The sequence below is a fragment of the Euleptes europaea genome, chromosome 5, assembly GCF_029931775.1.
Source record: "Euleptes europaea isolate rEulEur1 chromosome 5, rEulEur1.hap1, whole genome shotgun sequence".
Classification (NCBI taxonomy): Eukaryota; Metazoa; Chordata; class Lepidosauria; order Squamata; family Sphaerodactylidae; genus Euleptes; species Euleptes europaea.
Genome location: NC_079316.1, coordinates 21,428,937 through 21,445,410, shown reverse-complemented (window position 1 = coordinate 21,445,410; position 16,474 = coordinate 21,428,937). Strand labels below are relative to the sequence as shown.

Sequence of the window (16,474 nt, the reverse complement as noted above, 5' to 3'; positions counted from 1 at the left end):
AGCTACGGCCCCTTCCCAGATAGTATGGACATAATCGGACCAATGATACTACCAGGGAATGTGTGCTTTTCATTTCCTCATTTTTGTTTCAGTGCTCAGAATTAGGGCAGTGCAATTAGATATTGACAACCCAATAAAATGCCCAGTATTTCTGTAATTAGATCAGCAATGTCCAATATCTTACAGTGAAAAGAAGAAGAAGAGTTAGTTTTTATACCCTGCTTTTCTCTGCCTGGTTCTCTAAATTAGAGTCCACCACATTTAACCACTACAGCACTCTGGAAATCCCACCCCCCACCCCCCGACTATTCCCATCTCAACTGTTTCCACTCCTGAAAATATCAGAATTGAGAATAGCCAGTGCAGCATCAGGAGAAGTTAGGGAGGTCGAAGCGTGCAGCAGACACTCCGTGGCACTTCTGCCCTTTAAACTTGAAAAAGCCATTTTTTCAACGAGCGGTAGACCTGGCCTCCGGAGACTGGAGTCTAGGTCCACCACCCATAGACAATGATGGCCCCTTCAAGTTTAATGGGCAGGAGTGGTATGGACCAGCTGGTGGCCCGGACACACTTCTTCTCTCTCTGTCCCAGCTCCTACTGCCTTGGGGGTGGGGCTTTAGAATTTATCATTTTAGTAAAAGGTAAAGGTAGTCCCCTGTGCAAGCACCGGATCATTACTGACCCATGGGGTGATGTCACATCCCGACATCATTTTAATAGGCCATGACAATTGTTTTCACTTGGGATTATTTTTCCAATATTTGTTAAAGCGACTTCCTGAGATGATAACAATACTGCCATTTTTTGTGGAAATGATAACCGTGCCTTTCCCAACATATCGATAACCAACTTAAAATGTGTTTTTAAGTGTGCACCCCTTGTTATACTTCTTTAAAGTTCTCAGGTAGTGGAACTGTTTTTTAATACAGTTGGGTTGTTTGCTTTTCCCTGTTGTATATTTATGTCTTTCTTTTTTTTACTTCGGCATCTGTAGCTATTTGCTCTTGAAAGCACCGTTCCGTGAAACACCTAGTCACTGCCTGCAGCGCTTTGTGGTCCAGATAGTGTAGGTTGATTTGTGGGTGGCTCTTGTTGGTTTGGGACAGAAGGTTGGATTAGTTGACCATCTGTTCCCATCATCCAGCTCTTTTCAGGGTCCACTTTCAGAGTCTACTGACTTGTCCTCAGGAACACCAGACCTCGTTTCTGGCATCCTCTCAGAACCTCCAACGACAATGTGTTGGTTTGGCCATCTTATCAGAAAATGCTTTGTGATAGATTTGGCCTTTAAGAGAGAGAAGAGTTGGTTTTTTATATGCCGACTTCCTCTACCACTTAGGGAAGAATCAAACCGGCTTACAACCACCTTCCCTTCCCCTCCCCACAACAGACACCCTGTGAGGAAGGTGGGACTGAGGGAGTGTGACTAACCCAAGGTCACCCAGCTGGCTTCGTGTGGAGGAGTGGGGAAACAAATCCAGTTCACCAGATTAGCCTCCGCCGCTCAGGTGGAAGAGTGGGAACCAAACCCGCTTCTCCAGATCAGAGTCCACTGCTCCAAACCACCGCTCTTAACCACTACACCACGCTGTATTTATTTAAATTTTTAATTTATTAAAAGGAAGGGGTTTTTTCCCCCTTAGGCAGATGCAAATGTTTTCATTTAAATGTCTGCTCTGTGCAGCTTTCCTGCTTAATAATAATAATTTTGTTTCCTGTTCGGTCTTTTGAATCCGCTCTCAGCTGCTATTTAAAACTGACTACATTTCAGTTGGCTCCGTACACAGACGTTCCCCCCCCACATCTGTTGACCCAGAGTCCTTTGCTGGAAACTTTGGGAATGGTGGGGGTCGTATAAGCACAGAACAGTTAATTTTAGGGTATTCCAGCAAATGAAACAATGCATAACAATAAGCTAGTTATGAATGCCTATTCAATAAATACTATTCATCTTGTTCCTAATTGCTATTCTCCATGCTGAGCTACCGGCTCACCTTACTGACTGTTTCTATATTAATTCCAATTTTTTGTCTCTCTGTTTCAATAGTGACAACTTGCAAATATGATTCTTTCTTCTTTTTTAAGAGTGTTTTATGTTTCATCCTTTTATGCGCTCTCTAGGTTCACAATAGAACAGGAAATTGATATGAAGGATGTTTTGAAGGGCCTGGGAATCACAGAAATATTCAGTCCAAGTGCTGATCTCACTGGAATGTCTGGTAAGAGGCATTTTACATTTATTGCATATTTCAGTTTGAAACCGATTGGGGTGGGGAAACGTGCTGAAACGGGGACAGGCAAGATGGTTTCCCCACCCCTCTGGCCCTGGTTTTAAAAGACAAAGAGGGGCGAAGTTAGGGTTCCCAACTCTGGGTTGGAAAATTCCTGGAGATTTAGGGGGGAGCCTGGGGAAGACCTCAGCAGGGTATAATGCCATACTGTCCATCCTACGAAGCAGCCATTGTCTCCAGGGGAACTCATCCCTGTAGTCTGGAGATCAGTTGTAATTCTGGGAGATTTCCAGGCCTCACAGGCCAGTGGGCAGTCCTAGGCAAACTGGCCATTATGGCTATGGTTGTCAGCTCTGGGTTGGGAAATACCTGGAGATTTTGGGGGTAGAGCCTGAGGAGGGTGGGATTTGGGGAGGGAAGGGACTTCAATGGTGTATAATGCCATACAGCCCACCCTCCAAAGCACCCATTTTCTCTAGGAGAATTGGACTGTGTCATCTGGAAATCAGTTGTAATTCTGGGAGATCTAGGATTGCCAGGTCCCTCTTCGCCACCAGTGGGAGGTTTTTGGGGCGGAGCCTGAGGAGGGCGGGGTTTGGGGACAGGAGGGACTTCAATGCCATAGAGTCCAATTACCAAAGCGGCCATTTTCTCCAGGGGAACTGATCTCTATCAGCTGGAGATCAGTTGTAATGGCAGGAGATCTCCTGTGACCACCTGGAGGCTGGCAAACCTAATTATGACCCCAGGAAAAGCTCCAGTGGGCCAATGGCCCCGCAGCCCGTATCTCCTGTGTCCCCTTCCCAGGCCCAGCCAGTATGGGATGGGGGGCTTGGCTGGCCCTGGCAAACTTCAACGCTGCCCATCCAGCTCAATAAGATGCACCACTACCTGAGCTGGCTTGGCCAGCCTTGGCAAGTTACTTCTCCACCACTGACAGTCCTTGTTCTATCAGGGGGATGGGGACAGGGCTCTGGGTTGGGAAATACCTGGAGATTTTTGGGACAGAGCCTGAGGAGGGTGGGGTTTGAAGGGGGTGAGGGACTTCAATGCCATAGAGTCCAATTGCCAAAGCAGCCATTTTCTCCAGGTGAGCTGATCTCTATCGGCTGGAGCTCAGTTGTAATAGCAGGAGATCTCCAGCCACCACCTGGAGGTTGGCAACCCTACCTCCTTAGGATTACACTGCATGGAATCTTCATGTTCAAAGTCAGTGTATTTCTAAAAAAAATGTTCTAAAAGGAGGCAACAAAAGGGTTTTTTTTTTGCTGTTGATTGTTTTGCCATTGGCCACTTTTTGAGATACATTTGTTAGTCACCTTGGAAAAGGCAGGATGTAAACATTTTAATTAATAAACAGAATGTGCAGGAGGAAGGCATAAATTGAAACAGTTATGCTTTTCAGTAAATGTACGTGTGTAGACTGCTTTCACATCAGGAGGGGCTCCAAAGTGGCTTTACAATGCACACACAAAATTAAAACTTCATCAAAAGTGACTGTCCATTGCAGTTACGGCTTTATAAATAACCATAGCCATTAAAGAACATTTTGAAAAGATCCCCCAAGGCATTGATGTGGTAAGAAAACTGTTTCTCATGACCAGAGTGTGGACTGAATTGTAATTCATTACGAGCTGGGGCATCCTTTCATTTCCCGAAGCGAGTGCCGTCCCTTCCAGAGCTGCTCTGATTCCTGAAGGGTAGCTGTCATAAGAGCTCTCCATTTCAACAGAAGCCCGCCTACCTCACCTTAAGTTTTAACAAGGTATTAGTCATTCCTGTCTGGAGTAAAGTTTCCATCTCTGGTCTCCAATTAGGATTGGCTGCGATGCTTGTTATGGTACCCTTTGTCCCCCCTGCACTTCGCACTTGAGGTTCGATGCCGGATTATATTGGGGGCTTCAAATGAGCAATAAGATCGCTGCTGGGAACTGGCTTATAGCCAAGCAACAGCAGATCATTATGCCGTCAGTGCCACACTGGGACAGAATTGCTTCTTCGGCTGCAACTATCGAGGTCTTGTGTCCTGTCACACGCTCCAGAGCTCCCCAGCTGGAGAGGAGACATCTGACCTGCTTGCAAGACTTTCAGTGTTCCTGTTGAGAACCAATGTGGTGTAGTGGTTAAGAGCGGTGGTTTGGAGCGGTGGACTCTGATCTGGAGAACTGGGTTTGATTCCCCACTCCTCCACATAGTGTCTGTTGTGGGGAGGGGAAGGGAAGGTGATTGTAAGCCGGTTTGATTCTCCCTTAAGTGGTAGAGAAAGTTGGCAAATAAAAACCAACTCTTCTTCTTCTGCTTACTGTTTTCCAATTGCTTCCTCCTCCATTCCTCTGGACACAGGAAAGTAGCATGTCAGCACACCCTGGAAATGAGTTAGTTGAATGCCTCATGGAAAAAACTCTCCTGGCTATCCTGGTTTCAGACCAGTAAGGATGTTGGGAGGCACCATGGCTCATTGGTAGATCAACTGCTTTCCCTGTTGAAGGTCCCACATCTCCAGCATCTCCAGGGGAAAGGATCTAGTAACAAGTGTTGTGAAAGACCTCAGACTCCAGATCTGGTTAGCCCAGATGCGTTATAAATCAACTTCACATGACTCACATATAGGGTTGCCAGCTCCAGGTTGGGAAATACCTGAAGATTTTGGGTGGAGTCTGAGAAGGACAGGGTTTGGAGAGGGGACTTCAGTGCCATAGAGTCTAATTGCCAAAGACCCCATTCTCTTCAGGGGGACTGATTTCCATCGCCTAGAGATCAGTTGTAACAGCAGGAGATTTCCAGCCACCACCTGGAGGTTGGCATGTTAGCCAAATTGCTCGGTTATGAATATTTATATGGGGGAATTAGCAAATCATTAACCGGCAATGGGCATAACCACAGGATCTAAACCTATGTCTATGGGGGTCCATTCCGAGGTTCAAAGAATAAGGCGGAGGCAATGGAATTAAAATTAAAAGGTGTTTACTTGATTATACGTTCACACACAAACAAAACAGATTCTTACAAAGCACACACAGAGCCTAGAAAATAAAAGGTGGTAGAGTAGAGACGTTCTCCAATGTGGCCGGTTTCCCTTTGAAGAGTGACAATACTGCACCTGATTCTGTAGAGGGGACGTCCGAGGCTCCATGCAGCAGAGAGGAATAAAAAGGGGGCAGGGGGGGTCCCCTGCATGTTCGAGCATTGCTGCCTACACCGACAGAGTGACACCGAGTATGAGAGGGGAAAGCGACCCCAGTTATACTCTTTTTGGGGTGGGGGATGATGGGCTTACCCCCTCGTGGTTCCCATGGCAAACAAAGGCAGATAATAGCATTAATCGTCGGCTACTAAGGTGGGGTGATGGGTGATTTAGACGGGCTGACGTAAACCTATGGACTTTGCGCAATTCCGGGAGACCCGGGAGACAATCGTTGATGGGTTTATTGAGTTGACACAAAGGCACGAACAGCTGCGTCCGGGGTGAGTCACTTCCTGGTTGCCTGAGGTGCGATCTCTTGGTGCTGATACCTCGGGGGCTTCCGATGGATCGTTAGTCATGCAGATGGAAGGGGGGGCTGGCTACGTGTCTAGTTGTTCCTTGCGAAATGGCATCTGCTGGACACTCGGGCGAGATTGCAGGAAAATGGATTCCCTCTGGTTCGCTCGGAGGGGCCGTCCTGCCTGTGGATCCTTAGTGCCTGTCTCGCGGGACGGTGCGTGAGCTCTCCCCTTTAGCGTCTGGGGCTTGCTGCCTGTCTGGAACGGTGGCGACACGTACCTTTGGGGTGGCCAGGTAACACAGTCCGGTAGAGGGCCACTGCCAGGTAACAGGCAACCCCACCCATATATGAGCCAAGTTTACTGTGCTCATGTGTTCAAGTCCCCCCAGGCACCATGTGACCCTTGCTAAGGAACTAAACAGTCTTCTTGTTGACATGTCTGTAGCAGCCTTTGATGGCTTTGATGTCTGGTTTGCTGAACAATGTCCTCTGTACAGGAGAGCTCTCAGTTCAGCTTTATTCCCAGTTGCTTCAAGAGCCTTCTGGCTTCTTTGTTGGTCCAGCTGCAGCCCCGCCTCTTCTCTTCTGCTTCCCTCTCCTTGCTTTCCAATCCCATCATGCCTTACAGGATTTTTGTTACGTGATGAACTTCCCAGAGGCTCTAAATAGGGTTGTCAGCTCTGGGTTGGGAAATACCTGGAGATTTTTGGGGCAGAGCCAGAGGAGGGCATGGTTTGAGGAGGGGAGGGACTTCAATGTCATAGATTCCGATTGCCAGAGCAGCCATTTTCTCCAGCTGAACTGATCTCTATCAGCTGGAGATCAGTTGTAACAGCAGGAGATCTCCAGCTAGTACCTGGAGGTTGGCAGCCCTAGCTCTAAAGCTGTGGAGCAATTCACAATGGGAAATCTCTGCCTATGCGTTCTCTCCCTGGATAGAAAAGGTAACTGATACCAGTTCTGAGAGATCCACATTCAGAACTGTTTGTATTCTGTGCACAGAAAGGAGGAAGGGAAGGGTATGCAGAAAACCAAGGCTTATTTCCACAGTTACCACATTGACTGTCCTCTCCAGTAAACACGAGCTCTCATAATTTATGATAATGCGGTTTGTGAAAACTCTTTAGAATTACAGCGGGTGACCTACATGCTCTACCTAATCACTGTTTGTTTTCTTCTCTTCCACACATTGTGCTAGACCTTTTATTAGCATGCTGCTGATTTATTACTGTGTGCGGCACCAAAAGGTCCCACATATCTTCTTGTCTGCTGTGTAAATGTGTATTTTCTTTTGTTTTTAAATCAAGTTCATGTCATTTTAATTCATCGCTTGTGCAGTTCTGGCAGTCTATGAGAAGGAGAATGATTGCTCAGTTGTTTCTAGTCCACTCATCATTTTTATATACTTTGTTTGTATTCACTCTTATGCAGCAATCCTATAAACACTAGGGTTGCCAGGTCCCTCTTTGCCACCGGTGGGAAGTTTTTGGGGCAGAGCCTGAGGAGGGCGGGGTTTGGGGAGGGGAGGAACTTCAATGCCATGGAGTACAATTGCCAAAGTGGTCATTTCCTCCAGGTGAACTGATCTTTATCGGCTGGAGATCAGTTGTAATAGCAGGAGATCTCCAGCTAGTACCTGGAGGTTGGCAAACTTAATGAACACCTTGGCTTGGAATAGATGGTAATTTCTGCTGACAGATCAGCTTTCCATCAATGGAGCATGATTCCCCCAACCCCACCCCACTGCAGCCCAAAATGCCCCCCCCAATATTGCTTCTGGTGGATAGGGGCTCCCTAGGAATAGCATAAGGGGGTCATCAGTGGTTTGCAGCCAGTGAGGAGAATCAGTGAAAATCATACACACACATCTGGTCAATACAAGCCATCAATTTACAAATAGGATTCACTGGAATCAAAAGAACAGTATGAAGTTAGGATTGGTTTGTTAATTCTGTCACACAAGTTGTAATACCTCTAAAGCTTTCCTTAATGTTTGCAAGTGTATCTTAGGGTTGTGCAAAAAAAAATGGTAAATATCAGGTTTGGGTTTATTGGGACGGGTTTTTTTGTTTGTTTGTTTGTTTTGGTAAACCCAGAATTAGCCGAATACCCATACTGGTAAATTTGTATTTCGGCTTTATTTCCTGGTTTACCAAAAAATTCAGGTCAATTGTAATCTATGGGGATGTTTTGAAGCTCCTGTGGGGGCATTTTGGGAGGTAGAGTTTCCAAATTTTCAGGGTAGCTTCAAGGGACTCTCCTTGCATGAACCTCAAAGTTTGGTTAAGGTTGGGTCAGGGGTCTGATTTTATGGGGTCAGGAAGGAGTCACCCCCTCCTCCATAGAGAAGCATTATAAACTTTTACCCGGAAAATTTGGGAATTCTACCACCAAAATAGCCTCCTCCGGAGCTCATTAAAAAAAAAATTCCCATAGCCTGGGTAAAGCTGAAGCCAAAAAAAAGCCAAATACCTGTTTGGCTGATTTCAGGATTATTTTCGGTTCAGGTTTATCAATATGCACAACCCTAGTGTGTCGGTATCCTTGATCGGGGCTGCAGCCCTGATTTCCGATTGTTGTTCCCTAATTCAATGTTACCCTTGTCGAGAAGGTCAGTCAAAAAAGGTACGTGGCATTCAAAGTGCGAGTGATGTGTGTCAAGTCAAGTCACAGCCGAATTCTAGCGACCCCTGGTGGGTTTTCAAGGCCAGTGATTAAGCAGAGGTGGTTTGCCATTGCCTTCCTCTGCAGAGTCTTCCTTGGAGGACTCCCAAGTACTGCTTCACTTCCGAGATCGGACGAGATCAGGTTATACTATACCATTCCACATCCCAAAGTGTTTTTCACAGAGGGAACTGATCTCTATCGGCTGGAGATCAGTTGTAATAGCAGGAGATCTCCAGCCTGGAGGTTGGCAACCCTATACAAAGCACTAGCTTCGAGGCAGCTGCTTCTGGCTGGATGCTTTTAACCACTACTCCACACTGTCTCCCTCTTAGTGAGAGCTATGCTTTCCTCAGCCAGCCTGCCAGTGTGGTACTGAGGTTAAAAGGCCTGCCTTCCCCTGCCAGTGCCATATACAAAGCACTAGCTTCAAGGCAGCCGCTTCGGCCGTCTGCTGTCGGAAAGAGGAGGCTCACGTCTGATTGATGGTTGGCTTGATCCAGCCGAGCCATTCTTGTGCTTGTACCACCTGCAAACCTTATTTAGCTCCAGCAGAATGCTGAGGCAGCAAGTCCATAGGACTGGGCCATAAAGCACGGGAAACCGGCAGATGCCTTGAAATTCGTTTGCGTTTCATCTGCGAGGCGAACGTTTTCCAGCAGAGTTGTAGTTTATGCTCCCGTACCTTCGCCCAAACCGACAAAGAGCAGCCTTCCCCCCTCCCCATGCACACACCTAATTTTACGTGCTCGAAATGAACTCTTCTACCATTTAAAGCTTAAGTTGTTTATGGAGGAACCTCAAGCATTAAACATACGGAAGGAAGATTAATCGGCTCTGCAGCAGAGCTCTTAATTTTTCTCATTGAATAAAGGCGACGTCCCAGGTGGTGCCGGAAAGGTTGTTCACAGTTTGCTTTATTAAATTAAATACCCAGCAATATTTTTGAAGCACCGTCTTTAAATAAACTGGAGTTCCGACTTGACACATTGAATACGGCGCTTTGTTTTTTGTTTGTTTCCTTACAAAAGCTGCTCTCCCTTTTCAGTGTTGAGACAATGAGAACAGAAGAGCAAGATTATTATAAATTTTTGTCTAAACAGGCATGCAAAATAAGAATTGCATAAATTGACTATTTGTGTCTTCACACGTTTATTCGGGATCTGTTGCTCTGATGCAACACAGATCTTTCGTCTGGACCAAATGGCTCAGGGATCTGACCCACTCAATGCGTAATTGACTGCGCAAAACTTTACAGAGGTACTGCAGTCTAACTCTGGAGTTACTCTGTGTGGGATTGCACAGCCAGTTTCCCACCTGTTAAGTCCGTTGTCAGCTGATGCCGATTAGGAGCTCCATGCTGGGGTAACCCTTCACTCATCCACATGCGCAGAGAACTCCCTGCCACCTGGCTGTTGACAGATCTGGCAAGGAAAAAAGACAGGTCTTCATGCGACTGTCTTATTGCCTCACTCGTCACGTATTTAAAGCATTCGAGGTAGAGGGCTAGGGTTGCCAGGTCCCTCTTTGCCATCAGTGGGAGATTTTGGGGCGGAGCCTGAGGAGGGCGGGATTTGGGGAGGGGGGGACTTCAATGCCATAGAGTGCAATTGCCAAAGCAGCCATTTTCTCTAAGGGAACTGATCTCTTTCAGCTGGAGATCAGTTGTAATAGCAGGAGATCTCCAGCTACTACCTGGAGGTTGGCAATCCTAGTTTCCATCCAGAATCTCTTTCCATACAATGCAATAAATTAATGCAATTCAATAATATAGTATTTGGGAGCAAGCAGATCGGGTTAGAATGAATAAACAATAATAATAATAATGGATATTATAGATAATTACATTGTCATGACTAATTATATAATTTGAAAACAAATAATATATAGTTTAAACTGGGTGACAAGAGCCCCGTGGCACAGAGTGGTAAGCTGCAGTACTGCAGTCCAAGCTCTGCTCATGACCTGAGTTCGATCCTGATGGAAGTTGGTTTCAGGTAGCCGGCTCAAGGTTGACTCAGCCTTCCATCCTTCTGCGGTTGGTAAAATGAGTACCCAGCTTGCTGGGGGTAAAGTGTAGATGACTGGGGAAGGCAATGGCAAACCACCCCGTAAACAAAGTCTGCCTAGAAAATGTCGGGATGTGACATCACCCCATGGGTCAGGAATGACCCAGTGCTTCCACAGGGGACCTTTACCTTTACCTTTAAACTGGTGACACTGAGTGAAAAAGCTGGCTGGATCCGATCCAGCAACTCCTTTCTGTCAAGTTGGACCCATTGATTCCCTTCCACTTCCTCAAATGGAAAAGCCTGCCCCTGACTGTGGTAGTCTCCTTTGGAAAGAAGTCTTAGGTCCTGGTCACCGAATCCAACCCTTTATTACTTAAAAAGTGCCTGAAAGCCAGAAGTTTCCATCCTTATAGATCACGCCCAAAGCATGTTTCCCTCTAACATTCATCAGAGGAAACCATCAGCTCTTTGAGGGGGGGGGATTCTAAATTGACTGTTTATTCTTTGCTTTCCTCTCTCCCCTTTTCTTTCTTCCAGACAACAAAGAACTTTACCTTTCCAAAGCGGTCCACAAGGCTTTCCTAGAAGTTAATGAAGAAGGTGCTGAAGCGGCTGCTGCTTCAGGTATTTGTTGCCTAAAAATTGTGTACTAGCAATGTTAACAGCCGGCCTGGAACCGTCTGCTGACGAAGAGCAGGAGCTATGGCTTCAGAAGTCCCTGGTTCTGATTCCAGCTTAGTCGTGGTTCAGATTGAAGAGTCAAGGATAAGTGGCAGAGCATCTGTTTTGCATGCAGAAGACCCCAGGTTCAATCCCCAGCATCTCCTTTTAATAGGGCTGCCACCTCTGGGTTGAGAAACACCTGGAGATTCGGGGGGTGGAGCTTGGGGAGGGTGGGGTTTGGAGAGGGGAGGGACTTAAAGGAGAGCCAGCGTTGTGTAGTGGTTAAGAGCAGTGGTTTGGAGCGGTGGACTCTGATCTGGAGAACCAGGTTTGATTCCCCACTCCTCCTCATGAGCAGCGGACGCTAATCTGGTGAAGTGGATTTGTTTCCCCACTCCTACACATGAAGCCAGCTCAGTGACCTTGGGCAAGTCAATCTCTTTCAGCCCCACCTACCTCACAGGTGTCTGCTGTAGGGAGGGGAAGAGAAGGTGATTGTAAACTGGTTTGAGTCTCCCTTAAGTGGTAGAGAAAGTCGGCATATAAAAACCAACTCTTCTTCATCATCATCAGGCTGTAATGCCATGGAGCCCACCATCCAAAGGGGCCAGTTTCCCCAGGCAAACTGATCTAAGTTGTCTAGAGATCAGTCGTAATCCCAGGAGATCTCCAGGCACCACCTTCTTTCCGAAAAGGCTGGAAATAGCATGGAGACACAGTTGCATTTTGATAAGGGTGCATAAATATGTGTCGTTAACAGAGAAACGGGCAGGGAGGGGGAAGTGTCTAGTTGTGATGGAAGGACCAGATGGTAGAACCATTTGCTTCTTGCATGCAAATATTGCCTTTTCCCACCAGCAAATAAAGTATTTAAAAAAAAATCTTGATTTGTATCACGAACTGAGCCTCCCTCATTACTATTTTTCCATCAGAAGAAAAGTAATCGCGTTTGTGGGGAGTCTGTTTGCTGCCCTAAATTCTGGCTGGAAAACCACATTTCCCATTAGACTCCTGCCTGGGCATGCTTAGCGCTTTGGGGTGTGGGGGGGGGAGGGCTGTAAATACGCTGGTGCAATAAAAATACTTCAAAAATATAAACGTCTAAAGGGAAGCCGTTAAAGATTTCCAAATTTAATTAAAACCACGTCTTGGCTCGCTGCTAATATGTTTGGCCCCCAGTAGTCTTTTGTACACCAGATATTAAATTTAAATCAGCTTACTCTAGGATGGCTTGGTGACCGACACCTCGGCAATGTAATACAGTTCATAATTCTGTAATGTACTTAGTTCTGCCTATGGGGTGGATCCAGCAGAACCGGACTTTACTAGTTGGAAGTAACCCGAAGAAGTCGTGAAAGTTTTGCATAGCTTATTTAGACTTTGCAGGTCTGCTCGAACACAGACTGTAGCGTTCCGAGGAAGCACGAATGAGCTTACGGTTATTATGGTCAAACCGACGTCGCGCCCAATGCACTCGGACTCCGTCTAGCATAAATGGGTGGCCACACTGCCAAACGAGACCCCCGGGAACGGTCGTTTTGTTCTGCCCCTTCATAAGTTACAAGCTGTTCCCCCAGCAGTAGAAACAAATTGCACACCTACCAGCCGTGAGTCATGCCTGGAGTGTAACTAAACACGGTGTTTCTGGGCCTGTTTCTCTTTGACTTAGGTTTCTGGCTGCATGTCTAGTCAACCTCTGCTAGTGCTGTTGGTTCTTAATTCTGGTTTGTGTGTTTCATGTTGTCATGAAGAGTGATCGGGTAGGAGAGAGAATGACTGCTGGGATGTTTCAGATGCAGCCTGCTTGTTTTATATTTTGCCTTCCCCTTCCACCCTCAGGAATGATAGCCATTAGTCGGATGGCAGTTCTGTACCCCCAGGTTATAGTGGATCATCCATTTTTCTTCGTGGTCAGAAACAGAAGAACAGGTGAGCGCACGGTCCTTTTCATCCACGTTTCCCCCCCCCCGTTAAATCCTCCCGAAAATCTTCCAGCTTTCGATATGGAACCAGCTCATCAAAGATACTCCTAAGTCAGTGAGTCTCTTTCAGCTTAGTAGGTCTCCCCTTCAAGTATGCATGCAGAGGACTGCATCTCCTTTTCCAAGGAGATGCTTCAGTTGGCAGTGAGCCTCTCTCCCACTATTTATGTTACTATCTGATTGGTGATCGTGGGGAAAATCAAGGTGTGGACAGGCTACTGGGATGTGGATTACCATTCTGGCCCATGTAGGCTTTGCCAGCGTGGTGTAGTGGTTAAGAGCGGTGATTTGGAGTGGTGGACTCTAATCTGGAGAACCGGGTTTGATTCCCCACTTCTCCACATGAGTGGTGGATGCTAATCTGGTAAACAGGGTTGGTTTTCCCACTTCCACACATGAAGCCAGCTGGGTGACCTTGGGCTAATCACAGCTCTCTTAGAGCTCTCTCAGCCCCACCTACCTCACAAGGTGTCTGTTGTGGGGAGGGGAAGGGAAGGTGATTTTAAGCCAGTTTGAGTCTCCCTTAAGTGGTAGAGAAAGTTGGCATAATAAAAACCAACTCTTCTTCTTCTTCCCCTTGGAAAGCAATTGTGAGCAAGAGTTGCTTTGAACCTTATAGGCAAAATTGACCTTAGGAGCCATGAGCCTGACTGCTCTACTCTGCTACTTGGGTGTTTTTTTAATCCCTTCTGCCTGTGGTGCATGTTGAGTTGGCCGTTGTGCTGCCCATAAGAGTTGGGTCCCCTGACTTGTTCTCCAGTAAGGTGGAAAGCTGTGGCAATCAAAACTGCAGTTCTGCAGCAAATGGGAAAGAGGGCACAGATTTGCTGCTGCACATGCGCAGATCAGGAAACTGTTGCACATTTCAGCCCCTCCAACCTGTGTGTGTGCATCCAGACAACCATGCACCTGTGCACGCAATACTGAAGGGCATGCTCTTCCAGATATCTCCTAGTGGGAAAAAAATATTAATGCGACATGGGCCTGGGATAATGGGCACTTCCCTTGAAATTCCTTTTGAGTAAGTTGCAATTATCTGATATTTTGAAAATGATTTTTGAGAAACCCTTTTAACTCAGGATGGTGAGAGTGGCTGTAAAATTGCAATAATTAATCAGAGCCACACATCCTTCTCCATGAAAGAGCCCTGATACCCTTCTCTCATCGGTACCCCTTGTCTTTGATGCTGCAAGAGCATTGCCTTAGCGAGATCAATTCTTTATCTGCTGAACAAGACCGATGAGCAATGCTTGCCTTATAATGGATCTGACTAGTGAGAGTCTATTGAGCTTTCTAACTGAAGAGGAGGGGCTGTGGCTCAGTGCTAGACCCTCTGCTTGACATGCAGAAGGTCCCAGGTTCAATCCCCGGCATCTCCAGTTAAAGGGACTAGGCAAGTAGGTGATGTGAAAGACCTCTGCCTGAGACCCTGGAGAGCCGCTGCCAATCTGAGTAGACAATACTGACTTTGATGGACCAACGGTCTGATTCAGTATAAGGCAGCTTCAGATCTACAAATTACACCAGTCCTGGGGGGGCGGGGAATTCCCTGATAATGGTCTCACTTAAAGGCCCAATTAGATAGGACTTACTGTGGTTTTCTCCATAAGTCCACCTTCTCAAATGTAGAGCTGTGGGTGAGTCTATTCTTCCGTTTGACAGAAACTGAAGCGTGTGTGCGAGGGGAGCTGAACCCCGCCTCCTCCCTGGTTTTATTGTTGCTGTGCTCCATAGTAAGAATTATTTTTTGCTCAGCTTGGCTTTGGCTCCACCGTTAAACCAGACTGGAAGAAAATGCTGATTTGAATTGATCAAGTAGCATGTGGTAAAGAGGAGGTTGGCTTCAACTTCCCTCAGCATGGTGTAGTGCAATGGTTTTGAGCAGCGGACTCTGATCTGGAGAACAGGGTTTGATTCCCCACTCCTCCACATGAGCGGCGGACACTAATCTGGTGAACTGGATTTGTTTCCCCACTCCTCCACATGAAACCAGCTGGGTGACCTTGGGCTAGTCACGGTTCTCTTAGAGCTCTCTCAGCCTCACCTACCCCACAGCGTGTCTGTTGGGGGAGGGGAAGGGAAGGTGATTGTAAGCCGATTTGATTCTTACCTAAGAGGGAGATGAAGTCGGTATATAAAAACCAACTCTTCTTCTTCTTCTCAACAAGGAACTTCACTTTCTGCAAAACATTCTTTTTAAAAAACCAGAAACAAGGGACACCACCCATTTTCTGCTTTACATACAAGCATGTGGATCATGTTTAGATTGATGAGTGCTTTAGGGCCAGTTACAAAGATGACCCATAAAATATTCCACTAGCTGCAGTGCTTTCCTCTGTCTCCATGCTCCACCATTAGTGGGATAGATCTGTGGGATCCAATCCTAGATCCAATCCAAGGGCTTGCTAGGTGCCCTTGGGCCAGTCATACTCTGTCAGCCAGACCTGCTTCACTTGCTGGTTGTTGTGAGGATAAAATAGAGGAGGGGAAAATGCTATTGACGTGTGCTTTGGATCCCTGTTGGGAAGAAAAGTGGAGTATAAATAAATAAATAAATTATTATGGAGATACAAGTCTTCTCCATGAGTTATCTGGTCGTGAATAATTGAACTGGATTTTACACCAGGGGGGGAGACAGCATCATGACTGCCCCCTCCCTCCGTCTTTCATAGTTGTGAATGATTTCTTCTATTAAAAATGTATACCTTGTCTGTCCAAGGCAGCTTAGAATCAAATTATATATATATATATATACACACACATACGTAGAAAGCTCAATAGACTCTTGCTAGTCAGATCCATTATAAAGCAAGCATTGCTCATATATATTCTCCTCTCTCTCTCTCTGTTTCTCTTTCTCTGTCTCTCTCTTTAGGCACCATCATCTTCATAGGAAGAGTGATGCACCCAGAAGCTATGAATACAAGTGCCCATGACTTCGAAGAACTTTAACCTCCACAGGGGCGCACAGAGATACAAACACAAAGAAAATAAGCACACTGAGTTTGCAATCGATGTATTTAAGGGTTGCCGTATTTTTGTTTTTGCAATGTTACCTTTGAGACACCATTTAAAAGAAGAAAACGTTCCATTTAAGGTCAGCTAGAAATTGCAGGCCGTGGTTGTGGAAGAAATGCTTTCAGTATTCAAGTAACTGTTGTTGTCCTTGTGAATTGTTGTGATGGTCCTTTAAATAAAAGCCCTCTCCCGGTCAGCGGCTGTGCTTCCTGATTCAGTGAGTTCTAGTGCAGAACTCTCTTGATGCAGTCATTTCCAAATTACGTCCTGGATACACGGTGTGGCAGGAAGAAGAAACTGGTGGAACAGCGAGAGCAAAATATGGGGGGGGGAGCAGCATCACACAGTGCCACAACATCACTTCTGGTTACATGCCTGGAAGTGACGTCACAGCAATGCTCTAGGAATTTCCCAAACCT

General features: G+C 46.4%; 1 protein-coding gene across 1 annotated transcript in view; it reads left to right on the top strand.

Annotated features, from left to right (window-relative positions):
• The window catches only part of SERPINI1 (serpin family I member 1), a 47,465-nt gene extending 31,218 nt beyond the window's left edge, over nucleotides 1-16,247 (top strand). Inside the window, exons 5-8 of the mRNA XM_056850005.1 lie at nucleotides 2,122-2,219; nucleotides 10,930-11,016; nucleotides 12,895-12,984; nucleotides 15,913-16,247. Coding sequence (XP_056705983.1) covers nucleotides 2,122-2,219; nucleotides 10,930-11,016; nucleotides 12,895-12,984; nucleotides 15,913-15,989 — 352 coding nt within the window. The 3' untranslated portion in view covers nucleotides 15,990-16,247. The remainder of the gene's footprint in view (nucleotides 1-2,121; nucleotides 2,220-10,929; nucleotides 11,017-12,894; nucleotides 12,985-15,912) is intronic.
• The last annotated feature ends 227 nt before the right edge of the window (nucleotides 16,248-16,474 follow it).